Here is a 27,298-nt window from a genome sequence, read left to right as displayed (position 1 = left end):
CCCTGTTTCAATAAACATAATAGGAGAAATCTTTGGGTCTAGGACTCTAGGTCGTCCTCAGATGAGCCCACCATAGGCACTTCCAGTCCCTTCATCCCAGTTCTCCATACATCTTGAGTACATAATGTACATATGTTAATGTTGGACGTCCTCGTGACCGGTGCCCGTGCACGGAAAATGTTTTTCCATGGCCTCTAGGGAGTGTGCATACATAAGTTGTATAGCAGTTATAGGTACAAACAGGAATTGGCCTGTTATAGCGCCACCGTGAGGCTGATTTGGGGAGGGGGGGGGAATTGTGGCATGTCGTCCTCGGCCTAGTGGAAATGTGTGTGTATAATTTCATGGAAATTGGACACTGTTTGTGATTTGTGGCATTTTGTTCGAAACGGACCAATCATGTGAGCTTTGGAAGCCAATCTTAGCCAATCAGGATGGAAGATGGGAAATTGTGCAGATCCGTGTTGATCACGTGACTATGGAGATAGTGTATAGCGAATTGTGTGATGTATGGATAAAATGTGTACGAGTAATCTACAGAAATGTTTTTTTCCTAAATCGGCCTCATGGTGGCCTATTTTAGGCTAAAATGTGATTACCGGTATATTATAATCACATGTTTACACATTATTATTCTTTAGCCATCTGCTAAATAATTGCTCACCAGCTTTCTTCACCAATGTGTCAGAAACAATGAATTGTCCCTTACCTTTTAATCAATCAAAAATTATATATAGACTATATAATAGCCTATTGTAATTAGCAAATGAAATCATCTGTCCTCCAAAGCACAAGAGCAGGTAGTTTGAAAACACAGCAGCATCAAGAAGTAATAAGCAATCTCTCCTATCGCAGCCAGTAAATCAAAAACGTCCTTGGCTGGACTTTCTCAACCTTGCTTCTTTTCCTTTCAACAGCAGTGCCTTTGTGAAGTTATTATAAAGTAAGATTGTCTTGACATTCTCTTACATTATGAAATTAGTGTTGACAGACAGCTTTGCAGCCTTAATGTCCTTGTTGAGGAAATAAGACTAGAATGCATGCGTTGATAAAATCACACAATCGGATTGGTTGATGGGTGTGATATATTAACCATGGCTATGATGTCGTAGCTATAGGTCACAAACTGAAGCCAACAAACAAAATGATAAGATTTAAGGTGACAATAAAATGACAAAGGGTAATGGAGGGTTTTTGGGGGTCTGTCTCGGGCGAGACTCAGTTAACATATATCTTTTTTGGATCGGCTAGATTGAACTAAAATAGACTAGTTGAGTCCAGATTCCACCTTAAAGGGATTGTGACATAAAAAAAAGTTTTAGTAATATTTTCTTTTTCTTTTTTTTTAGGTTTTCTGAGCTCAATTGCAACCTGAACCTTTTATCAGTATAGATTTTCTGTGGTGTGGGGTTTTCTGGCTCAAACAAGTGCTCTGATTTTCCTGCTGACTGTGATGTGGCAGCCTGCAAATCATATATACCGGTATGACGATGGGATTTGCCAGCAGATGTCACTGTTTTGTTACTGAAATCAGGTTAGCCGATAAGCTTGTTAGCTCAGTCTGTCTCCTTGGATATCACACAGGCGATTTGCAAGCTTCGCAAGAGCTTTGGAAGAGAGCTGAAGCAGCCCAAAATCTGCAACTTATAAAGACATATACGTACGCATTGTAGGTGGATAAGAGGTAAGATTCAGAGCAATGTTTCCTCTATTCAAGTACATGGCTCCATCAAATCATGTTGTATTACTTTATCAATCCAATCATATCCATAAGATAACATTAACTATACTCTTATGGATCACAGAACAAAGATTTAGTAACTCCTGAACAGTAGAAGTATTTATTCAATTCCAGGTAGAAGTGGTGGGCAGCGGTGGCCTAAGGGTTAGACGAGCGCCCTTGTTACCGAAAGGTTGCCGGTTCAATTCCCCGGATGGGCAGGATGAATCTGTGTGGGGAAGTGATCACTCACCCAACACCGCTGAAGTGCCCTTGAGCAAGGCACTGAACCCCCAACTGCTCCCCCTGGAGCTGCTTAGTGGCCAACAGTAAGATGAGTAATAAGAACAGTAATATCTTACAGTAATAACTAAGACTGTGGTTGTCTCCCAGGTCACCTCCCAGGTTTTAATGTGTGTGTGTGTGTGTGTGTGTTATGTGCAGGGCGTTGCTGAAAATGAGCACTTGTGCTCAGCAACTACCCTGGGTAAATAAAGGATAAAAACAAAAAAAATACTAAACTGAGTAACAGGTACAGTGGCCCTTTTCCATCTCGCCCCACTACTCTACCTAGCTGTAAATAACAAACATAATTCATGTTGGTGATTATATAAAAGGTATTATCATATTAATTTATCATTTTTAAGTTCACTCTGTATATCCACGGGCATATAATAGCATGATGATGCCATTACACAACATGGGCTACATATGGAATAAATGTGTTTAATAAAACTGCTAGAAGGTCCTAAATTAACTTAATTGAGCGGTCACCGTCTCTGTCTCATGTTATTCTTTCTTAAATTTTACAGTAGTATAGAGATCGACTACTTGAATCAATCTGTATACAAGATAATTTCAGATTTCAGAGAGGGAGGGAAATTAACTGTTAACTACATTAACACATTTCACGGGGGCGAGTTGGTAAAGGGTCGAGTCGTCTGGTATTCCTAAACTGTACAGTGTACGCAGCGTACTGTTTACATTCAGACTGCTAACTCAATAGCCACAATTATGGAATTCCACATGGCTCAGGCAGTCAATGGCAGAAGAAAGCCGGGCTGGACCAATACCGCATTATCCTTACTGTACAATATGTGATCAGCCCACCTGTGACCTGACAGGCCAGCCAGCAACAATTATAAATACTTATAAATCAGGCTTATTCCTATACTGTTGAAGTTCTTCTTCCTTACTTTTTGAGACTATAATGGTCTTCAATTTGGTTTAGGAGTAAATTATGATGTAATTCGTGGCAGCCAAGTCTATGGACCCAAACATCTGGGTGGCTGCAGGTGAGGCATAATTGACATAATTGAAAATAAAATGTATCGCCATTGCCCACGGCCACATAGTCAATCGGTGGCCAAATTTGTTCAATATTTGTTATGGTCCAATATGGGTACATTTTAATAATTAACAATATTCAGGCCAATCCGGGGCCCTCGCACACATTGGCTCCTATAGGCTGCAGCACGTGTATTCATCTGTGCTTCCTTGTTCTGCATGTCTGATTTGTGACCTTGACCCTTTGACCTTCAGGGGCAGCCTACTAATCATTCTTCCCCAAGTTTCATGAAAATGTGGCTATATCCGTCTTCTATTCATCCTTCACCTTGAATGTGACCTTGACCACTGAACTTTTCAACCCAAAACCCCTATCATCTCAGCCTATTTGATCATTCCTCCAAATTAAGTTTCATGGAAATGTGGCCATCCATTCTCAATCTCAAGTTATCTTGCTAACAAATAAACAAACAAACATACAGACAGACAGACATGACAGACAGACAGACAGACAGACAGACAGACAGACAGACAGACAGACAGACAGACAGGACTCAGGAGTGATTACAAATGCCCTGCCATGCATGTTTCAGTCCCCCAATCATTAGTTATGATCACACTTACACCCTGGTGTCCGTGTTAGTGAGATGCATGTGTGTGTCACTGTGTGTGTTTTTCAGTGCCAGACAGTGCCAGTGTGTGTGACGGTGCTTTTCCAGCCTAAACCTGGGTCTCACTGGGGCTGCTGCTCTGCTGTACGTGTCCTCAGGTTTCGGCTCCACTCAGGCTTAGCGGCACAGATTCAGCTCACTGCCCTGGCACCGCTCTGCTCTGGCACCGCTCTGCCTTCTAGGCCCTCAGCCCTTACATGTGCTTTAACTTATATACACACATCACATGACATCACATGTGTGCACGTGCATGCACACAATGTGCGGATACGCACGCACGCACGCACGCACACATACACAGTTACACACATACACACACACATATACACGTACACACATAATACACACACAGCTTCTCTCCATTGCCTGGGCAGAGATTTCAAGCCCTGAGCTGCAGCCAAGTTCCTGTTGCCGAGGGGAAGCCAGCTGCAGACTCATGCAATCCCCCTGCCAGCTCTAATGGAGCAGTCCAGTGCATCCCCTGTCCACCCCCCCCCCTGCCAGCTCTAATGGAGCAGTCCAGTGCATCCCCTGTCCCCCACCCCCCCCCCTGCCAGCTCTAATGGAGCAGTCCAGTGCATCCCCTGTCCACCCCCCCCCCCCTGCCAGCTCTAATGGAGCAGTCCAGTGCATCCCCTGTCCACCCCCCCCCCCCCTGCCAGCTCTAATGGAGCAGTCCAGTGCTTCCCCTGTCCACCCCCCCCCCCCCCCCGCCAGCTCTAATGGAGCAGTCCAGTGCTTCCCCTGTCTACCCCCCCCCCCCCTTGCCAGCTCTAATGGAGCAGTCCAGTGCATCCCCTGTCCACCCCCCCCCCCCCCCGCCAGCTCTAATGGAGCAGTCCAGTGCTTCCCCTGTCTACCACCACCCCCCCCTGCCAAAGAGAAGCACTTGGTACATCCCATTGGTGCTGCTCTGGCTCGGCTGTCACCTATTCAGTAGTAAGAAGAAGGCTGTTAGACTAACATCAGCCTGCAGTGCACACACACGCACACACACACACACAGAGCAGTAACAACAGTGAGCGCAGAGGAAGGAAGACAGAGAGTTAAGAGAGTAGCAAGGAATCCTTCAAACACCGTCCCTCCTCTAGCCTCAGCCTCCCTACCCGGTTTGGTTTGGTGTCCCTGAATGATATGACCCTCTTTAAGAGTGAACACCGCAGCCCAAGATGTGAGTATTGACGCCGTCTAGTAGTGTTGTGTGTGTGTGTGTGTGTGTGTGTGTGTGTGTGTGTGTGTGTGTGTGTGTGCGCGCGCGCTTGTGTGCGTGTGCGTGTTGCAAAGGCGTTATCCTTGTAGTGGATCCAAAATATGTAAATGATCTTATAGTCTCCCATTGTTGGGGGTTTTATCATGAGGCTTTTCTTTTTTCTAGCTGTTTGATACCCCTTCACTTCACATCTTGTTTTCTCGAATTAATTACTGCTTACTCTATCCTCCCCTTGGGTGCACTTCACAGTGTGTACTTTATAAATGGTCAGACAATGGGGTGGATTTGTTGTTGCACAAAGAGTGTGATTTGTTGTGTGATGAGGTCGAGGATGCTTTACGATGTGGCTTCATGAAAGCTTTAATTGTGACTAGTTTTTATTTATTTTACATTCAATGCTTACAAGTACAACTGCAAAGTAAAGTCTGCATTGTTAATTCTTAGCATGTGAAATTCAAAGTGTACAAAATGTAACCATACCCTTGTGGGTTAACACAATGGTTTTTTTTAATCCTTTATTTACCCAGCTGAGCAGTGAGCACAAGTGCTCATTTTCAGCAACCACTAAGCAGGTTCAGTGCCTTGCTCAAGGGCACTTCAGCGGTGTTTCGTGAGTGATGACAATCACTTCCCCACCCAGATTATTCCTGCCCGTCCGGGGAATCGAACCGGCAACCTTTCGGGCGCTCCTCTAACCCATAGGCCACCGCTGCCCCCAAAGGCTAACTGATATCTACAGTAGACTTTATATACCTCTCAGAGTAGAAGAATTAAGGTACAGATCAACAGTCTCATTAGCATCAGGCAAGTTGTGCTCACGTTCTCTCCCTCGAGTGGACAGCTGAAAAAGCCTGAGTGCTAATTTAACTGTGTGGAAAAATAATGGAACCGAATGGACAATTTTAGGATCCATTTGTGCCCTCTCAGACTCAGACCCATTCTGGACGGGAACCCCTTTTGGTGTTTTAAGCATTATGTTGTACTTAAGCTGTTGCTACGAGCTTGTAGATCTGCTATTTTCGAAACATCGTGAAAATGTGGCCCAAATCACCAAATGTTTGAATATATTCTTTCAGAGCGAACGTTTTTAACTCAAATCTTTGCTTCTGGGGGGGTCCCTGGAACAACATATTTTGAGATGGGGGTCGACGGCCAATTACATATAATTCTGGGGGTCCTTGACAAGACATGAAATAGTTGATATAATTTTAAAATAATAACTGATATAGAAAACTGAAAACTATCATGACATTTGTAGAATCTGGCAGGTCGAAACTGGTTAAATAAACACACTAGAATAAGATCATAGAGTGTGATGGTTTCTATCGAGGCGATGTCCTTCACTTTACAATCATATTAAAATGTCTATTAAATTTATTTCAGTCACAATTATTGGTGTGTGATATAGGCTACTACTACAAATTAGGAATGTGTCATTTTCATTGGTCATGGAAAATAAATAAACTGCTTTTAGGGCGGTAATAAGTGGTAATAATAGGTTTTTGTACATTTGGGTCGCAAGATTATAGCTTCCTAGAAATGTAGTGGAGTCAAAAGTAGTACAATAATTCTGTTTCAAATGTAGCAGAGTGAAAGTATTGTGCTAGCAAAAAGTAAACATACTCAAGTAAAACTCAACTAAATGTATAGTTACTGACTGTCCATCACATCGCATTTAATGTGGCAAAACAAAAAAGCAAAACCAAAGCTTTCCCTGCACTTTTGTATATCCCAGCTGCTCTGACCTATAGGAGCAGATGGGAAGCTTTCACTATGACAGCAGCATGACACAGCGTAGAGGCATGCCATGCAGGTGGGCTATCTACCGTTACAACAACCTTGGACTAACTAGCCTCTCGTGGCGACTGATTTATTGACCGTTCAGGACTAATGTACGAAGCTGTCGGCTGTATATAGGTACGCCTACTTGATGGTGGAATTAACTTGCTGCACATTTGTCTTTGTGACACCGTTACAACCTATAAGTTGATCATCGTGTGTCGGTTTGCTCTATATACGTGTCCAGAACGTACTTGGTGATAAGTGGTGAGCAGTGCGGCTCTCGGTTTGCGCCGACATGATTTTGGACTGACCTACAGACGTACTGACCGACAGACAGAATGTAAAATAGAATATTAACATGCGTGGTCGCAGCAAAAAAAAAAGAGAAAAAAAATACTACTGTATGATAATCAACATGCTTTAAAGACATGGTAATGTTGGAGCAATATCTTTCACATTGAGCACAGACCACTCTCCTCCTGTTTAGTTTCCTGCTCTGGACAGCAGACAGAGCTGGGAGAGACGTCAGGACTGATGCCGGGCGACTGCATTGCTAACTACAGCATCAGCTGACAGCCCTGGCTGGCACACTCACTCTGTTTCCCTAGCCAGCTCTCACAGGGTTTTTATTTCCTCTGTCACTTTGGCAACACTTTCTACTGTATATATGAAGTCCATGTCTATAGTCAGTGCATTATAAAGACTTTCTACTGTATAAAGCCCATTCTATAAAATCACTATAATTGGTCAATCAGTGCTTTAAGTATTTAATGACCACTATCAGTATCGTGATGACAATAGGTAAAGATTTTGTTTGTTGTTGCATAGATGTAACGCTATTGTTTTTTTTTTTAACTTAAAACTCCCCATGATCACTTGGTGGTAAAACGTTTTACTACTTTCCATTGGTTCAATATTTTCGAAACAACACTAAAGAGTGTTCCATAGCACTGATTCATGCCAAAACATAAAAAACCTAAAAAATGGAGTTATGAGGTTTCCTCCCGACAGCAACGATATATAATTACACTGTGATCTTGGCCAAAAGAAAATGTGATTGACCAGTAATTATTAAATATTATGATACTTGACATAAGTCACTATTATAAACTGCTTTATAAATTGTTATTAGTGCTTACGGAGTGTTATTAATATTATGCAGGGTTTAATGTGCTTATACAGTAGAGGCCAATTATATAAATGTAAAGGTTATAAGATGATTATTGTGACCGTATAGGTCGCAGATTACTATGAAAACCTGCAAAACCTGTCAGTCCGTCAGTCTGTCCATCACGCCACCATATATGGGTGTCAGTACGTCACGCCTAGTGACACGCTCCATATATGGCCGTCTCCATATATGAAGATCATGACACTGACCTCATCAAACCCTGGATAGCCATATATGGAGAAGACCTAGATCATATGGAGCCGGTCAACAACTCTACATCTGACCTCAAACCATTAGATCTCCATATATCGAGCTGACCAGTTCTGACATTCCATGTTGATCCTTCCCACCCGTCCTTCCTCTTCGATGTCTCCCTTTTGACTGATTCCTGTCCATTCAAACTCTAGACAGGCCTGCCCCAAAGTTATTAGTGCAGCCGTGCCCGGCAGCCGGCGAAAACTAGAGTTCTCAACAGGCCCGAAAATTTACGCCCGGCCCCACCTGGGCCCTCATCAAACCCTGTACACTCAAGACAGCATTTTTACATTTATTAGCTACAATCACGCAGCTAGTTTAACATTCCGGTCTGGAATGTAGTGTAAAATGACAGCTGGTCACATTTTATGGATCATTACTTGAGTTTGTTAAGCATATGCTCAATAAATGCCACATGTTGTATCGATTAAAAAAGAAAATACTGTATATATTTTTTTAATCCTACACATGCATACATGTGTATAATTTTGTCACCTGCAAACATCTATTTTTTTGTTGCAACCCATTTTTCCACCCAGTGTCAATTATCTAATGTAATCATTGGCACTACATTTCCTCAAGGATTATACCAGCGTCAATGCATGTCTATTCACAGCTCCAGCCATATTGTGCATATATAGAGCTGTCAAAATAACTGAGTTAATTCATTTATGAAATGAATTAGATAAGAAAGTTAATGCGATTAATGCATGATTAGATGACCCGTCCCATATTCCCATCCACTCTAGTGCACTAGTCATCGCTGGTATCTGATGGATCCAAACAAGACTGCATGGGACGCTGTGGGCGCTGGGGGCGTGTTCTCGCCTCCGCGTCATCAGTGCCCATACCTGAGGTGGGGGTTGGCGAAAGGGCCTTTCTGTTTGAGTTTGCATGTTCTCCCCGTGTCCCCCTTGGCCCTATAGGGACACGACATAAGGTCAGTCCGATGCCCTCCCAGGTTGGCAGAGGAAATGTAGTGCCAATGATTACATTAGATAATTGACACTGGGTGGAAAAATGGGTTGCAAAAAAAACAATACACCCCATGGCCCCTCCCACCAGACAGAACCACACCTATATACACGCCATGGCCCCTCCCACCAGACAGAACCACACCTATATACACGCCATGGCCCCTCCCACCAGACAGAACCACACCTATATACACGCCATGGCCCCTCCCACCAGACAGAACCACACCTATATACACGCCATGGCCCCTCCCACCAGACAGAACCACACCTATATACACCCCATGGCCCCTCCCACCAGACAGAACCACACCTATATACACGCCATGGCCCCTCCCACCAGACAGAACCACACCTATATACACCCCATGGCCCCTCCCACCAGACAGAACCACACCTATATACACGCCATGGCCCCTCCCACCAGACAGAACCACACCTATATACACGCCATGGCCCCTCCCACCAGACAGAACCACACCTATATACACCCCATGGCCCCTCCCACCAGACAGAACCACACCTATATACACGCCATGGCCCCTCCCACCAGACAGAACCAAAATAATATGTGATCTACATGATCTGCATGATCTGTCACTTGTTTAGAAAGTAAAAAACGTATTAGGGTATACCATTTCAATTAGTTTAGGCTTGTAGATCTTGCTTCTTCAAAGTCTTGTCAAAGTCCAGTGTCCCGCTGTGACACAAAAACCTTGTCGACAGACAAGGAGTTGGTTTGGCCCATAGAGTAATAAAAGGATAGAGACTGAACCGGAGCGACAGCCCCGCCCCCCCCGCTATTCATTTCAGTGGAAGTTACTCAGTGGCGTATTGAAGCACCCGGAAGAACGCTCTACGTGGACCCTGCCCATGCTCCCTCCATATAGGTGACCTCGTGGCCTCGTGGACCCTGCCCATGCTCCCTCCAGCTAGGTACCCTCGTGGCCGTCGTACAGTCTGAAGCTCTGACCATGAGCAAGCGACTAAGCGGAAGTGATGAAGTGGAAGTGAAGCTTTCCTCCCCACTTCCGTCTTGTCTTTACAGTCGCGCAAATTTATCCTAATAAAAATCTAAATCATCTAAGCATTATAGCTTGCTGCTTCAGCAGAAAATTATATTAAAAATTAAATAATTAATTGTAAGATATAACGGAAATGCTCGTATTTCGGGTGGTGTAGTTCCAGATTCTATATAGCATTTGGAGACTAATCCCTAAGCAGGGCTACGGTGAGAGAGAGCATGTAAAGCACAAAACATTGACAGCGACAGTGTTTGGTCACACTGTCACAATAATAATTGTGGGATGAAGCAAAAAAAAAGCTTATTTTATGTTGGGGTTTGACTTACAATTATAGAATTGACATGAATGGCTATGTATTGTGCGTGTGCACATGCGCGGCGTGTGCGTGCAGGATTTTATTTAACAGCAGCTAGATTACCTGAGGCTTTTCTCCTGTCATGCAAGACAACGGTGCACCGTGCACAGCAGTATGCTTCCCTCTCTCCCCTCTCGGTCTGTCTTTCTCTCTATCTCTCTTGCATTGTAATGGCTTATTGTAATGGCTTTATTGTGCAGTCAATTAGCTCAGCAAATGCATCATGGAATACAGTATTCCTGCTGCCTTGCAAGCTTGTCTGCCCTATGCTAGCAGTGTCAGTGTTGATTTCGTCGACTAAAACGAAGACGACATTTCTTTCGTCGACTACCTTTTTCCACTGACAAAAACTAAATGAAAACGAAGCTACGATGACTAAAACTAAGACTAAATATATTGTCAATTTCGTCAACAAATAAAAACTAGAGTAAAATGTTAGGAAGGGACTAGTCAAGTGGACAAGAGATTCAATATAAGTTAGTTAGCACTTGGTTGCATGCGGAAATTCTTTAGTTGGACATGTGGTGTGCTAGAACATGGCGACAATTACGGATAAACAGTGCGTGGCCTCTAAGGCAAATGTATAGATGGATAGATTGATGGATAGATGGATAGATAGATGGGTCTTCCAGGTGGTGGTTAGTTGAAAACTAGGGCCCAATAATCCCTTATAATGGACACACAAACTTTGTCACCGCAGTGCATTGGTTTGTGCCATGGGAGAGAAAGGTATGCATGCCACACACACACACACACACACACACACCAGATGCTCACATTGATGGCTGTCGTAAGAAAGAATATTTTGCACACTGTTGCTTGCACACATTCATACCCATATTTAATCAATTGTAGCTGCCAGCTATTCAACACTCACAAGTGTGTGTACAGCTGGCTTGGTCACACTCCATTCACCTCCATCTGTCCATGTCAGAATGTCCACCCTTCTCTTCTCTTCTCTTCTCTTCTCTTCTCTTCTCTTCTCTTCTCTTCTCTTCTCTTCTCGTAAATCCACAGTCTACAGTAATCCACAGCAGTGAGAGTTTGGCATGTCATCAAGATGATATGTGTGTGTGCGCGCGTGCTGCGTGCGTCTGGACTCCATGCATGCATGCGTGAGTGTGTGTGTAAGCCAGGGTGGCTACAGTATGTTGTCAGTTGAAATGTAGAAAAAGAGAAGTTGAATTAGTCTTAGTGGGCATGCATGGAACCGAATGTCAAGATTTTTAGCGTCTCTCTCTCTCCAATTTAAGCACAAACAGACTAAAGACAAAGCGCTGGCTCGGCCATTTATTATAAAAACTTAAATGTATAGTGTGATATGTTATGGGTGTTATATGCTGTGTTGTTTCCGAAATGAACAGTGCACAGTAAAAATCAATCAGTGTTAATTTAACTCCCAGTGTTAACTCTCAGTGTTAATTTAACTCCCAGTGTTAACTCTCAGTGTTAACTCAGTGTTAATTTACCTCTCAGTGTTAATTTACCTCTCAGTGACACTTGCAAAAAGATATATGTTAATGATGTTTAGAAGCTTTAGAACACTTTCCTGGAGATCTTTATGTGTAATATGTGGTTTTAGATATTTTAGATTGTAGCAGTGAGCCTGATGTCATGGACACTGGGCTCACTTCCTTCCTGGACTACATGTTGTCTCAGTAAGACAGCTCTCCCCCTATCCACAAGGAGGAGCAGTGCACCAAATAATTATGGGAATTGTAGTCCAGGAAGGTAGTGAGACCAGTGTCCATGACATCAGAGACAACAGGCTCACTGCTACAATCTAAAATACCCCCAGGAAAGTGATCTAAAGCTTCTAAACGTCATTAACATATATATTTTTGCAAAAAGGGTGAAGTGTCCTTTTAACTCAGTGTTAATTTAACTCTCAGTGTTAACTCAGTGTTAATTTACCTCTCAGTGTTAACTCAGTGTTAATTTACCTCTCAGTGTTAACTCAGTGTTAATTTACCTCTCAGTGTTAACTCAGTGTTAATTTAACTCTCAGTGTTAACTCAGTGTTAATTTACCTCTCAGTGTTAACTCAGTGTTAATTTAACTCTCAGTGTTAACTCAGTGTTAATTTACCTCTCAGTGTTAACTCAGTGTTAATTTACCTCTCAGTGTTAACTCAGTGTTAATTTAACTCTCAGTGTTAACGCAGTGTTAATTTACCTCTCAGTGTTAACTCAGTGTTAATTTACCTCTCAGTGTTAACTCAGTGTTAATTTAACTCTTACAGGTCGATTTTGAAGGTGCGGTTTACCAGGTCGTGATACATAAATCGGCCTCGCTCTGCGCACATTCGTATTATGAAAGGCATATCGGCCCGTGTTGAACGCACTCGGCCCGTGTTGAACGCACACACATTTGGCATACCGCGTCCCTGAATATTTTAGCATTGTGGGAGTGTCCATATGTTAATTATTCTCGCTTTGCGCAATTTGCTATTAAGCCCCTTGACCTAAAGACACTCAGCGCATAACGATTAGACGTGGGTCTGACCACCTCATAAACGCAAAAAGCACTGTTTGATTTGACACTTGAGCGGCTCTGGGAGACTGGTAGAGTGTTGCCATGTCTGTTTATTAAAAGCGGCTTATTTTTCTGTAAAGTTGCTTTCTGTGTGATTGCTTTTCTTGTTTCTAAAGTGGTTATTTGGGCTTTTCTCCTAATGTTGTTTAAACCAGTGCAAAACAAGCACATTCCCATGTCAAGGATCCCCAGATGAATGCATTTGCCCAACTAAGGACAGCTAATCCAAAAATTAAATAAAAAGATTACTTTTGAAAATAGCAGATCTATACCAGCTCACAATGCATCACATTCATTCATTAAAACTATGAACTCTGACTGCAGGGGGATATATAATGATCATTATAACAATGTGCAAGAACATATTTAAAAAGAAGGAAGAACTTTATATTTGTGGACAATCAAAATATGTTTTTTTTAATTTATTTTAATGTGGTGTCATTCAAATTAATCTGGATATGGCAGACTCACTATTTAGAAAATAAAAACATGGCACTTCATTTAAAATAGGTTACAGACCCCTGTTATATGCGCTTATTTTTATAGACCCATTTACTTGTTTCTATGAGACATGGCAGTTTTGCGTCTATTTTTAAAAAATGTTGAGATTAGAAACGGCCATAATTCTTTCATTTCTCAACCTTAAAAATAAATAAAAACATCTCCATAATCCGTGGGAGATGTGCTTTCATATGCTGTATCACACCCGATTCAAGTCTTCTTCAATAAAATGCTACGAGCGAACTCAGCGAAGACCATACCATCGGGGCCACAGCATTACAGCACGCATTCAACTCATTCCTTGACTTGAATGAAATAAAATATAATAAACGTTATTTTACTGGTGTTTTTCAATAGAAACAAATAAAGAGCGTGTGTAGGCTACTGTGTGCAAGTGCAACAGTGCATATACATGCATGCACTAGGCTATATTTCTTCCGTGTCGGGATGGTGATTGAGCTCTTCAAGTTCACAGCCCGTTTGGTCTTTCATAAAAAAACGTTGATATTAGCCTATAAACACTCATGGTTCTCTCATTTCTCAACCGTTTTATTAAATGTAAAAATCTCCATATTCCTTATGAATCTTGCTTTCATTCGCTGTATGGTACATGGTTCTATCGTTATCGAATTAATTAATTACGCATGGATTGGCAATTTGCCAATATGCTGCTATCTACTCGCAATTCCATTCCGATCTGAAAGGTGGGTCTGTTCTTTTGAGGCATAAAGGTGACAGCATGCAGTGCAATAGGAATAATTAACCCAAATGTGACAAAGGCATGTCATGTCTTCTATGGTGCCAGCCTGAAGAAATGTCATACCACGACCCCCAAAGTGCGCATTCCGTATGTGACATCAGCTGACTGGTAAAGAGAATAGTACGGACATGTTGATTGGGTACGTCTCAAACACGCCTTAAACACACCCATGACTAATTCAAGGCCGTTTTGCGCACTCCGCGGGGTGTCAAAAGCGCTTCTTAACATGCCCAAAATTGCAATATGACATACTACACGCCCCCAGATCATAATACTGTAATTAGATTAGTAATATAGAAGTAAGTAACATAGAAGTCCTAAATCGACCCCTTAGTGTTAACGCAGTGTTAATTTACCTCTCAGTGTTAACTCAGTGTTAATTTACCTCTCAGTGTTAACTCAGTGTTAATTTAACTCTCAGTGTTAACGCAGTGTTAATTTACCTCTCAGTGTTAACTCAGTGTTAATTTAACTCTTAGTGTTAACGCAGTGTTAATTTAACTCTCAGTGTTAACTCAGTGTTAATTTACCTCTCAGTGTTAACTCAGTGTTAATTTAACTCTCAGTGTTAACGCAGTGTTAATTTACCTCTCAGTGTTAACTCAGTGTTAATTTAACTCTTAGTGTTAACTCAGTGTTAATTTACCTCTCAGTGTTAACTCAGTGTTAATTTAACTCTCAGTGTTAACTCAGTGTTAATTTAACTCTCAGTGTTAACGCAGTGTTAATTTACCTCTCAGTGTTAACTCAGTGTTAATTTAACTCTCAGTGTTAACTTACCTCTCAGTGTTAACTCAGTGTTAATTTACCTCTCAGTGTTAACTCAGTGTTAATTTAACTCTCAGTGTTAACGCAGTGTTAATTTACCTCTCAGTGTTAACTCAGTGTTAATTTAACTCTCAGTGTTAACTCAGTGTTAACTTACCTCTCAGTGTTAACGCAGTGTTAATTTAACTCTCAGTGTTAACTCAGTGTTAATTTAACTCTCAGTGTTAACTCAGTGTTAATTTAACTCTCAGTGTTAACTCAGTGTTAATTTAACTCTCAGTGTTAACTCAGTGTTAACTTACCTCTCAGTGTTAACGCAGTGTTAATTTAACTCTCAGTGTTAACTCAGTGTTAATTTAACTCTCAGTGTTAACGCAGTGTTAATTTAACTCTCAGTGTTAACTCAGTGTTAATTTAACTCTTAGTGTTAACTCAGTGTTAATTTACCTCTCAGTGTTAACTCAGTGTTAATTTAACTCTCAGTGTTAACTCAGTGTTAACTCAGTGTTAATTTAACTCTCAGTGTTAACTCAGTGTTAATTTACCTCTCAGTGTTAACTCAGTGTTAATTTACCTCTCAGTGTTAACTCAGTGTTAATTTACCTCTCAGTGTTAACTCAGTGTTAATTTAACTCTCAGTGTTAACTCAGTGTTAATTTAACTCTCAGTGTTAACTCAGTGTTAATTTACCTGTCAGTGTTAATTTAAAGGACCTATAACATAAAATTCAACTTTTTCAATTTCTTTTGTGTTTTTGAGGCTCCCATATGTGTTTTCTATCCCCACAAATAACCAATTTTTAACAATCAGGCTTTCATATCATATTGGTGCTTTAATGGAAATTGCTCTCAGGAACAGCTCAACTGATTTTGTCCTCATCATGATGTCATCAATGTCACCCTACTTTGTATAATTCCGCCTCCTCTTCGGTCTTCAGTTACATTTATTTGCATTTCCACTTTGTTTACAATGTCCACCATTGTTGATTTTCCAAGCTGGCATGGAATGGAAACAAGCCTGGTTTTATCTAGCATCAGTATTATAATGACTCAAATATTAAATAACCTGCATATCAGCACCCCCACCACCTCAGGACATTGTGGTACTGCAGCTAAAACCGCTTTCAAAGTCCAGAAAGAAATGACAAGGCCTGGTTATCAGAGTGGTGATTGAGGCTCAAACCATTAGAAATAACTTTGAGGGACATGGACAATATGATATTAAATATTAAAAACGGTTTTAAAATGCATGTTATTTGCACTTTAACTCTCAGAGTACACATACCAAAAGGACCCTTTAGGACTCAACATTCTGCTGTTCCTTCCAGACCTGAGCATGAGTGGAGAGTTGAAGCCCAGCCGGTCCAGGACAGCAAGCAAGAGAGCCAGCAGCACCTCCTATGGGTGAGTAGACACACACACACACACACACACACACACACACACACACACACACACACACACACACACACACAAATCCAGTACACTACACATGTACACACGTGGAAGCACAGACATAGGTACATATTGCATCCCCCCAGTCAGAGATTATCGTGTTCAGTGTGCTCCATTATTCACGCTAACTCAGTATTTCAATCAGTGCAGCATTATTTGAGGTTAGCTTTGTCCCTGCTGTGTGTGTGTGTGTGTGTGTGTGTGTGTGTGTGTGTGTGTGTGTGTGTGTGTGTGTGTGTGAACTACTATTGCATTTTGCCAAGAATAACTGTCACTATCGGCCAATGTTTTAATCTGTCTGTGGGTGTAGTAATGTATATGATTGTATATTATTTGATTGGTTGAAATACTAGGTTCTCTCTACAGAATCACGTGGTTTCTGTGCGTACAGTAGTTCACAAGAAAGGTTCCAAGAAATGCAAAGAAAGGGAAGAAGAGAGAGAGAGGGGGGGGGGGGGTATAAGTGGATCAAGGCAGGAAAATATATTAAGTTTGAGTGCTTTTACTACAAAAAGTACAGGTAAAGGGTTTTCTTCTGTGTAGTGCTCAGATATTTACAAGCTTTTGCCACAAACGGTACAACCAAACTGTACAACTGAATCTCTTAACTTTTTCCACAAAATATATTTACACATACGTAGTACCTATATAGCCTACAGGGCGACTGTGGCTCAGGAGGTAGAGCAGGTCGTCCAATGATCCATGGGTCGGCGGTTCGAATCCCGGCTCCTCCTGTCCACATGTGGAAGTGTCCTTGGGCAAGACACTGAACCCTACATTGCCTCCAGTGAGTCGGTGTGAGCTTGCCACCGTCGGTGTGTGAATGTGGGAAGTGAGGACGGTGTGGCGTCGACTGTTCGCCGCCTCACCTCCCAATGTATGAATGAATGAACCTTTGTAAAGCGCTTTGAGCACTTGGAAAAGAGCTATAGAAATGCAATTCATTATTTTTTATTATTATATAAGGTGTGTGAGCATATATAGCAGCCGCTGTGTGTACTACATTATACATATGCTTAAAGGACATTATTATTCAGGTGCAGGGCATTATTCAAGATGATTCTGATGATGCTTCAGCAATCTGACGGCTGTTGGAGGGAAAGTGTTTCTTACCCGTGTTCAAACGAGCATGACAGCACGCCCTAATCAAAATGATCAGACAGAGTCTCGTAGAGCGGCTAGGCTAGCAGTTTGCATGTTTTACATCAATGAGTTGGTAGCTAAATCTGTCAAAGTAAAGATCAAATATCTTAATTATTATACAGTGAGATCGAGCTACTGTAACAGTTATGTTTCACTGCAGTGTGTACAGTTTGGGAAAAGTCGTCTAGTGCTTCAGTGATACTTCTTGCCGATAGTCAAAATAACGCACACCCTCTCTGGTGTAATATTGCTGAATTATTGTATTTTATATACAGAGACATACTTCTACACTGATGTCAGTTAGTTGTGTCCAGCAGGGGTTCTCAATGTTTTTGGCTGGGGACCCCCGGAAATGCTTTGGCCGTGTCTCACAAATGTATAAGTGGAAATCCACTGGATCCACCCTTGTAGCCACAGTTGAAATGTTCTTCTCTCTTTCTCTTTCTCTTTCATATAGCCAGTTATAGGCCTGTATGCACGCACGTGCGCACACGCACACTCACACACAATCAACTCTGCTATCAACTGGCATACCGGTACACGGGGTACAGACATGGATAAAACACTAAATCCTACCGGCACCTCAAACACTTATATTAGCCTTTTAGGCCTTTTTGATCTTCTTATTGTGCATTGATCCAACCCATACGGATACATCTGGTCAGTTATGACATAGAAAACAACACCTTTCTTTCTTTCTTTCTCTCTACTCTCATTCCGTCATTACGTGAAGAAAGAATTGAATGCACTCACTCATGTTGATGTCAAAACAGCGTGTCTCCCCCCGGGGTGTTTTGTTCCAGCGTGACCCTGACAACATAAGGGTTTTAACACAGACTGTGTCACATGAGGTCCCCTTGTAGCCCTGTGAGGCCCAGCTGTGGCATTATAGGGACGGGGAAGTGCTCACGGTCCAGATGCTGCCATCGCTGAGGCCTTGCTCTCCCTGTGCTCCAGTGCACCGATACAAACACTCACTGCACTCTGTGGCCTGATTTAAAGAAGCTCAGGTGGCCCACACTGTGTGTGTGTGTGTGTGTGTGTGTGTGTGTGTGAAAATTAGAAACTATTTGTGTGTGTGCACCCATACATACATGTGTGTGTGCACATGTATGTATCGGTGCACTCGTGTGTGTGTGTGTCATCATGGCTCGCTGTACAGTAGGAGCTAATCAGGAGAACACTGTGTTCATTTAACTGCAAGTGTAAACAATTGACCCGCAAAGCATAATGAATATTAATTGTTTTGTGCAGTAGAGCACCCTCTTTTTCATTATCCTACAGAACCTCATTTCGGCTCACTTTTAATGAAGAGGAAAGGGAATGTTGGCTGCGTGCACGGTGTAATGTTTACTTTCATTCTGGCAAAACTCCATCTGTTGCCTATAGCTCGCTGCAATGTCTTCGTGGCCAGAGGTCTGGGAAAGCTGTGCACACCTGCAAGTACTCATTCTCTGTCTCTGGTCTGTGGTTGTGTTCATTCTCTGTCTCTGGTCTGTGGTTGTGTTCATTCTCTGCCTCTGGTCTGTGGTTGTTTTTCATTCTCTTGTCTGTGGTTGTGTAAAAACAAATGTCCAGCTTGTGTTCTGGTCATTACCTTGACCATTATGTTCTGCTCCATTTAACCCATTCTGAACGGGAACCCATTTTGGTGTTGGCATCATGTTATGCTTTAGCTATTGAAAAATAGCAGATCTACAAGCTCATCGGTGGCGCGCGCTACCAGTGTGTGTTTGCTTCCGTATCGACTCGATCATTTCCACACAAGTGGAAATGATCAGATACAGTATAGGTGAGCAGGTTACTAGTGAGAAGTAACTAAGTGAGAAATTAGATTCAAACATTTGCACAGCTGATGCAGCGGCCAGTGCTGGTCAGTCACTAACGGTTCACATGTCGTTGACTCCTTCCTTTGTATCAATCATTCTGACTGACTGGAAGAGAGATTGGCTACTAAAGACTGATGTTATGCCCCCTGGCGTAGGAGTGCCAGGGGACATGGCAAAAAACAGGGGAGACGCATGTGTTATACTTTAGCTATTTAAAAATAGCAGATCTACAAGCTCGTAGCGCGGCACTACGAGCTTGTAGATCCGCTATTTTTTGAAAAATCAGGAAAATGTGGCACAGATCTTCGAATATATATTCTTTCAGAGCGACGTTTTTAAAGGACAACTTTAGTTTTTTTCAACCGAGGTTCATATTATAGGTTGTCATTAGATCAAGTAAAAGTTGGGTGGTGTTTTTTCTTCATGTACTGCTTTCTTTAGTTTTAGCGATTTCCGCGATTTTTGGACAGGGGGGTGGGGGCATTCGAACAGGGGGCTAAATATGTATTTGTTGACAAAATTTTACGGCGATTTCTTTATTATTATTTACGATAACCCTCCTACACCCTATGAAATTATATCTGACAAATATCACAGGCCTTTTCTTGTGAAAGGGGAGGTGACAAACTGACGCGTTGAGCTGCGACAAGACAACATGGCAGCCTCCAGCAGCGCAGCATTGAATAACAAGACAGAGCTACACCACACGTAAACAGTTTTTGTATATAATATTACCATCGACATGGCATTCGCTCCTAAAGACAATATCGATACTAGTTCGGATGACGAATTCACTTATGACGGTCGTCTGTATTTGTTCGAGCCGCAGCTGTTCAAGTGTATCGGCAACAACAACAGCCTAGGCTTCTGTTCAAGAAGAAAGTAACTTTGGAAAGGAGACAATGAAAGAACGTTCAAAGAAAGAACGTTCAAAGAACACCAGGGGTTATCAGTGGAGGGAACTCCTCACTGTATACATTATTTATCGCACAGCAACCACAGGTACACCAGTCCAAATGTTCCAGTAGAGTTGGAAAGTTACTTTCTTCTTGAACAGAAGCCTAGGCTGTTGTTGTTGTTGTTGCCGATACACTTGAACAGCTGCGGCTCGAACAAATACAGACGACCGTCATAAGTGAATTCGTATTCGTCATCCGAACTAGTATCGATATTGTCTTTAGGAGCGAATGCCATGTCGATGGTAATATTATATACAAAAACTGTTTACGTGTGGTGTAGCTCTGTCTTGTTATTCAATGCTGCGCTGCTGGAGGCTGCCATGTTGTCTTGTCGCAGCTCAACGCGTCAGTTTGTCACCTCCCCTTTCACAAGAAAAGGCCCGTGATATTTGTCAGATATAATTTCATAGGGTGTAGGAGGGTTATCGTAAATAATAATTAAGAAATCACCGTAAAATTTTGTCAACAAATACATATTTAGCCCCCTGTTCGAATGCCCCCGCCCCCCTGTCCAAAAATCGCGGAAATCGCTAAAACTAAAGAAAGCAGTACATGAAGAAAAAACACCACCCAACTTTTACTTGATCTAATAACAACCTAAAAACTAAAGTTGTTCTTTAAGTCAAATCTTTGCTTCTGGGGGTCCCTTGAACTACATATTTTCAGATGGGGGTCGGTGGCCAATTACATATAATTCTGGGGGTCCTTGAAATGAAAAAGGTTGAGCACCACTGACATAGAAACACAGGGTTTTCAGAAAACTGTTAGAAGACATAATATATTTTTTAGAATCGTCCTCAGGTCTAAATGGGTTAAAAAGTAATTTAGATGTTTATTAAATTATCAGAACCAAATAAACAAGCTATGAATCAGTAAAGTCAGTAGTGTAATGCGTGTATGCATAAGTGGATTGTGTAGTGAAGGTCTGTGTCGGGTATTGACAGTTTTAACACAAAATGTTGGAAGGAGTGCATGATGTGGGTGAGATGCAAAAATCAAGGATCTACCTTTCAGCAGGCTTTTTAAAGGGGCGTGAGCACACCTTTAGAAGACCAAAGCAATTACACGACTGAACTCATAACCACATAACCTAAAGTGAAACATCAAGGTGAAATAAATAGAAACTACACATAATGCAGGCAGCCAGTCACAGAGATTATGGGGTTTTCAGGGTTAGCGCAATAATAAATGAATGAAAGATGTTCAAGGTGGCCTATTGATTTGGATTAAATTAACTGGATCATTCTCCACTGCTAACTTTATTCCCCCACATTAAGCCACTATAGCCATGATCTGCAGTGCATGCCCGCTTGGCCAAGACTGATGCTTTACCAAGCAGTGATTTCCTCCAGAGTTGTTCCGATACCGATACTGGTAACGGGTACTCGGGGCCGATACCACCCTCAAGTACTCGTACCCGGTACCACCCTCAAGTACTCGTACCCGGTACCACCCTCAAGTACTCGTACCCGGTACCACCCTCAAGTACTCGTACCCACTACCCAGTACCAAAACAACACTGCAGCAAATCGCCAAAAACAGCCAATCTACAAGTGTAAATGACAACTGTGTAGGCATGACAATTGCAATTAAATGACATGGCAATTAAATTGGAGAAAAAGGGGGTAAAATAAGTGGTAACTCAACAAAAATAAAAAGTACTCCTATCATGAAGGAAGGAGCAGGAGGACATCGGGGATATATCAGCACATCTCTGCTTTACCAGGAAGCACCTCAAACTGTCCCATTAGAATGTATTTTAAATGCAAAGCTGAGCGGTTGGCTTTAATTAATCCTCCCAGTCCTCTCTCGGCTCTGTTAATAAACTGTGCTATTGGCCTGATATCTTTCTAAAAGTATTTGAAGTTATATAGTGAGTCATTTAGTCACTTATTACTGTAGCCTATGCGGTGAAATAACAGAGGGCTGGCTATAATGGGGTCAGATTAAAAGAGAAGTGTAAAAAAAAAACAGGAAAGCGTGCGTGCGTGCGTGTCTATTACATTAATATGAAGAAGGGTTGTCTGCTGCCACGTTAATGCATCGTCCATCACTCATCCACGGTGGACTATTTGAAGAAGACGGCTCCTTCCACGGACCGAAAGAACAAAGGGATTAACATATTATGTAGATAAAGCAAGTACTGCATGTGGTTTAGCTGTGATGGACAGCGCTGACATTTTGCTGAGTCAATCTCGGACTGCGTGGCCGAAGCTGTGAACTGCACACAGTGGCAACATGTGGCTCCTTTCATCCATCTCTGTCTTCAAGTATAATCTGTGTGTGTCCATCTGACCACAGGAACCTTAGTTTCCCCCAATCTGCATGTCATCATAATATCAGTGTTGTTTTAGGCAGCACATTTTGATTTTAGTTTTAGTCGTGGTCTCTTCAATAGTTTTCATTTAGTTTCAGTCACATTTTAGTCACCTGGAATGTTTGTGTGTTGGTCTAGTTTTAGTCGACTAAATATCATAAGGTTTTAGTCGACTGAATCTACAGTTGATTTAGTCGACTAAAATGTGTTTTTGGCGGGCGTTGATGCTGTCGTAATGACTGTTTTTACACTTGCTGAAGAGCTCACAACGCGTTTTGCATGCAATGGTCCGCGTTCAAATGCCAGTATCTCCAAATCGGCGCAATGAATGTCGATTTCTGGTGAAAACTAGGTTTTTCAACGGTCGACAGCAGGCGCTGTGAGTCTCGCGGTCTGGTTTTTTCTGCTGAGCATGTTCAACACAAATTACCTTCATGGCAGAGGCAGCAGAACTTAATGTACAGATGACGTTCACTCCCCAAGGTCACTGCTGCCTAGAATGGAAATTAAAATAACTCCCATAGGAGACGTACTTTAATGTGATCATATGATGCGTGTGCACATGCGTATGTGCGTGCGTGTGTCTTAGTTACTGTATGTGAAGGACATTCGTCAGTATCCAGCTCAGTCTACAGATGTGGACTAGATGGAGTGAAGCTGGATGCGATGCTGTAGAGGTGCTTCAAAATGGTTTTTTTTTGTTGTTGTCCTAAAATATTTTTTATTTAGAACTAACAATAATGCTTACAAATAGGGTTGTCCCGATCAGATCGGGTGATCGGAAATCGGGGCATCCCTGGTATCAAAATTATCCATATGATATTAGACTGGATATGTCTGTGATTTGAGATATTGTACTATTGTGATATGGCATGAATGTGTTCTATAAAATATAAATATCGGATCAGGAAAAATCGGTATCGGCAGGTGCTCAAAATCAAATGACCAGAATCGGATCGGGAGCAAAGCAAGCTGATCAAAAATACACCCAGCAGCATGTCCGAATAAGCCAGACTCAAATCGCGTCTGGCTTTAGCCAGGCTAGCATGTCTGGATTGTAAGATGCCTAAATGGAAACGATTGAAAGGCCTCAGGGGAACCCATGCCTTGGCTGGAGTATGCCAAATCCAGGCATCCTGCATATAGTGGCCTGCTCTTGGACTCTCTTGCTTGTTGTTTTGGTCTCGCTTGTTGCTTTGAGTACGGTGCGTGTTTGGATGTTCTCTGTGGATAGGTACATTATGGAGTATCAAACATATGCATAATTGATAATTCATAGGTTATTTTAAATGAGCGCAAAGAGAGCAAAATATGGACCTATGGACATAGGACCTATGGTCACATATGACCTATGGACATAGGTCCTATGGACATAGGACCTATGGACAGATGTTAAATGAGCCGGAACAAGCGTGCATCTCATATCATATTGCACATACAGTCAGTGCCTCCGATACAGTAGTGCACAATCATTGTGTCATGGTTATCAATATGCTTGTGCAGATAAATGTTGTGTCACTGAGTCAGCTGAGGTCATGAATCATAACGGTTTGTTAAAGAGATCATTTATTCTGTTATTTATTATTGGGTTTTTTTTCTTTTGTAAAGCTGTCCAATTCTGCCTTACATGTTAAACATGGAGAAATAAACTGTGGTGTTTAAAGCCATAAAAGTACAGAACGGATGTCTTACTTGAAATGTGTTTTTTACTCCAGTAAATGTTAAGGTGACCCATAACAGTAGTTAGTTAGTTAGTTAGTTAGTTAACTAAACTAAGACCGGCCCAGGCCGTAGCGTAACGGTCTGGGCACCGGACTGGTGATCCAGTCGCGGTGTGCCGCGGGTTCGACTCCCGAACCCGACACGGCCTTTACCGCATGTCATCCCCCCATCTCTCTCCCGTTTCCTGTCAGCCTACTATCTGTCCCTTAAAAAATCAATAAAAGGCGTAAGCCGCAAAAAAAAAATCTAAAAAAAAAAAAAAAAACTAAACTAAGACCCATAACAAAATCAGTTGGTGTTAAAGTAGTTCAGGTAGCAAAAGTAAAGACCTTTTTCACAGTAGCCTACAAAGAAACAAAACAGCTAGAAATGTTGTCTTCTGCGTCCGGGTGGTGCAGGTTAAAGTTCTTGCCCACTGACGTATATTTCCTAGCAACTTAAGAGAGAAGAGAACCGACGACGGACAGGCCAATGAAAGTTTCCAAGTCCATTTTATTGCAGAGAGTACAAAGACAGCAGATCACAGCCATGGGGCCAGGCCCCATGGATCCTCCTTCAGCCTGCCGGCTTTCCAGAGACTAACACACATTTAGACATTTCAGTAGAGTCTTATACAGGTCAGAACAAAGAGATCAAAGGGAAATGGCAAAAGGTGGTTCCCAAACCCCTACTGTCCCAAATTGTTCCCTTATATGGTAGTGGTCACCAGGAAGGACAACAGGAGCACAGTATAGGTGTAGCTGCTTGCAGCTGCTATCAGCAAGCCATCTTTTAGGGCCCCTAAAAATCCCTCCTGCCCATGGATCCTGTCCAAACATGTTTGTTCTCTCATTTGAACAGAGACAACCTAAAACAGTTATTGTCTCCACCAGCCGAAGGCTAGGGGGAGAGTATGTTTTGCACTCCGTCCGTCCGTCCGTCCGTCCGTCCGTGTGTCCGTGTGTCCGTGACCAGCTAATCTCGGCCACCGTTAACCCGGTCGATGCCAAATCTTGCACACACACTCCCTGGATGCCAACGATGAACCTCTGCCCCAAACTTTCCAGAACGGCCTGTTATAGCGCCACCAGGAGGCCGCTTTGTGCAAAACAAGTTTTTGCACAGTACACCTACAGATTTTGTCCAAACATCACGCAAATTGGTACACAGTCTCTCTAGAGCCATTCGACGAAACCAGTCTTTCAGATTTCCAGAACGGCCTGTTATAGCGCCACCAGGAGGCCGCTTTGTGCAAAACAAACAAAATGCTGCAAATCATGAACACATCGCGTGATTTCCGTGAAATTGTGCACCCACATTCCCACTAGGCCCAGGACAAAATGCCACATGAACAATTTCAACTCAGCCTCAAGGTGGCGCTATAACTGGCAGAAAAGTGTTTTTACCTCTAACTGCACGGATCTGTGGATAACTTTGTATGCCAACTCCCTAGAGGCCAAGGAAAAACCTTTGTCTGGAATTTTTCACATCTGCTCTTTATAGCGCCACCAGGAGCCCGACATATGTAAAACACATTTTCTATTATTACTCCTTCAGATTTTATCCTAATTTCACACAAATCGGTACACATGATCTCCATAGTCATGTGATCAAGACACGTTTGTTTGATTTCTCATATTCCATCCTGATTGACCACGATTGCCTAGCAAATGTAGCAAATGGCCACACCTCCTCAATGCAGCGTCCCATTCATTGCGATGAAACTGTGCACGCATATTCCCACTAGCCTGAGGAAGAATCCTGGTGGAGACCTGTGCCGATTGGCACTTTATCTAGTTTAAGTTATATTATTGTGAATTGTGATTTCCATATACATCACCACCACCATGGAGCTTAAGGCTCATACATAGTCTGGATTTTGGGTGGTGAGGTGACCACCGAACTACAACATGACGTCACTGAGCCACGGTGAAGAGCAAACCACCGCCACCGCTCCAGCCCTTCTCTCTGTTTTTACTCACCACCGCTCAACGTTATTTCAGCTCCGGTGGTCAGCTCACCACCGGATCGGTGGTCACCTCACCACCGAAAATCCAGACTATGAATAGGCCTTTAGTCTTCATGGGGCATACGGCTTGGCCGAGCACTCCAACGAACACAATTGGCCGTGTTCGTGGGTGGGGAAGCTGAATGGGGAGGGCTCATCTTTGTCGCTGCATTGATGATCCCCACAAGTGGTTAGGGCGCCTGTTCAGGGGAGGGAGGAGGTGGGGGGGGGATAGCGTGTACCTCCACATGCGTTACGCCCCCCTAGTGAAACCTTTCACTGTCGGGTGGAAAGAAGATGTTGGCTTGACGGCCCGGGTACCGGAGGAGACCTGAGGCTTTCTTCACCCTCCCAGTGACTGATTGTGGGGGTTAGCAGAGATGGAGTACTGGTAGAGAGGCTGGGGAATTGGGAATTGGCTATACTAAAGTGTTTTTAGTTTTTCTTTTGTCTTGAAGGGCCATGTTTTGCATAATAACAGTCTTTTCATTATGTCTACCCACGATCATACAGTACGTTTGTTTACCCCAGTCACTGATACTAAAATCTGATATATATATATATAATTTTTTTCTATGAATCTGTGACTTGACACCCATACTGTTACAAAACGAAAATAAAAAGATTTTGAAAAGAATGAAATGTTAATTTAGCTTTCAAACACCATTTAGCTGCAGCACATCAACATTAAAGAGCACATGAGTTTGGAGTGCTTTCTAGCCTCACATGCCATCTCTTCTCCATCCATTTGTAGCTGTTTAGTTTTCAGTGGATGTTGCCCAGACCATTACACCAAAGAAATAATTCTACTCCTGCATCCATTAGCTCTTACATTTTTAGTGATGTCCGTCTGTCTGTCTGTCTGCCTGTCAA

General features: G+C 42.4%; 1 protein-coding gene across 1 annotated transcript in view; it reads left to right on the top strand.

Moving 5' to 3' along the window:
* The first annotated feature begins 4,642 nt into the window (after nt 1-4,642).
* The window catches only part of LOC310878728 (heterogeneous nuclear ribonucleoprotein C-like), a 53,433-nt gene continuing 30,777 nt past the window's right edge, over nt 4,643-27,298 (top strand). The window contains exons 1-2 of the mRNA XM_083793105.1: nt 4,643-4,849; nt 16,342-16,417. Of these exons, the coding sequence (XP_083649231.1) occupies nt 4,813-4,849; nt 16,342-16,417 (113 nt within the window). The 5' untranslated portion in view covers nt 4,643-4,812. The remainder of the gene's footprint in view (nt 4,850-16,341; nt 16,418-27,298) is intronic.

This window comes from Protomyctophum parallelum (assembly GCF_964188405.1).
Source record: "Protomyctophum parallelum genome assembly, chromosome: 2".
In the NCBI taxonomy this organism is placed as follows: domain Eukaryota; kingdom Metazoa; phylum Chordata; class Actinopteri; order Myctophiformes; family Myctophidae; genus Protomyctophum; species Protomyctophum parallelum.
Note: the sequence above shows the minus strand (reverse complement) of the source record. Positions and strands in the feature narration are given on the sequence as shown.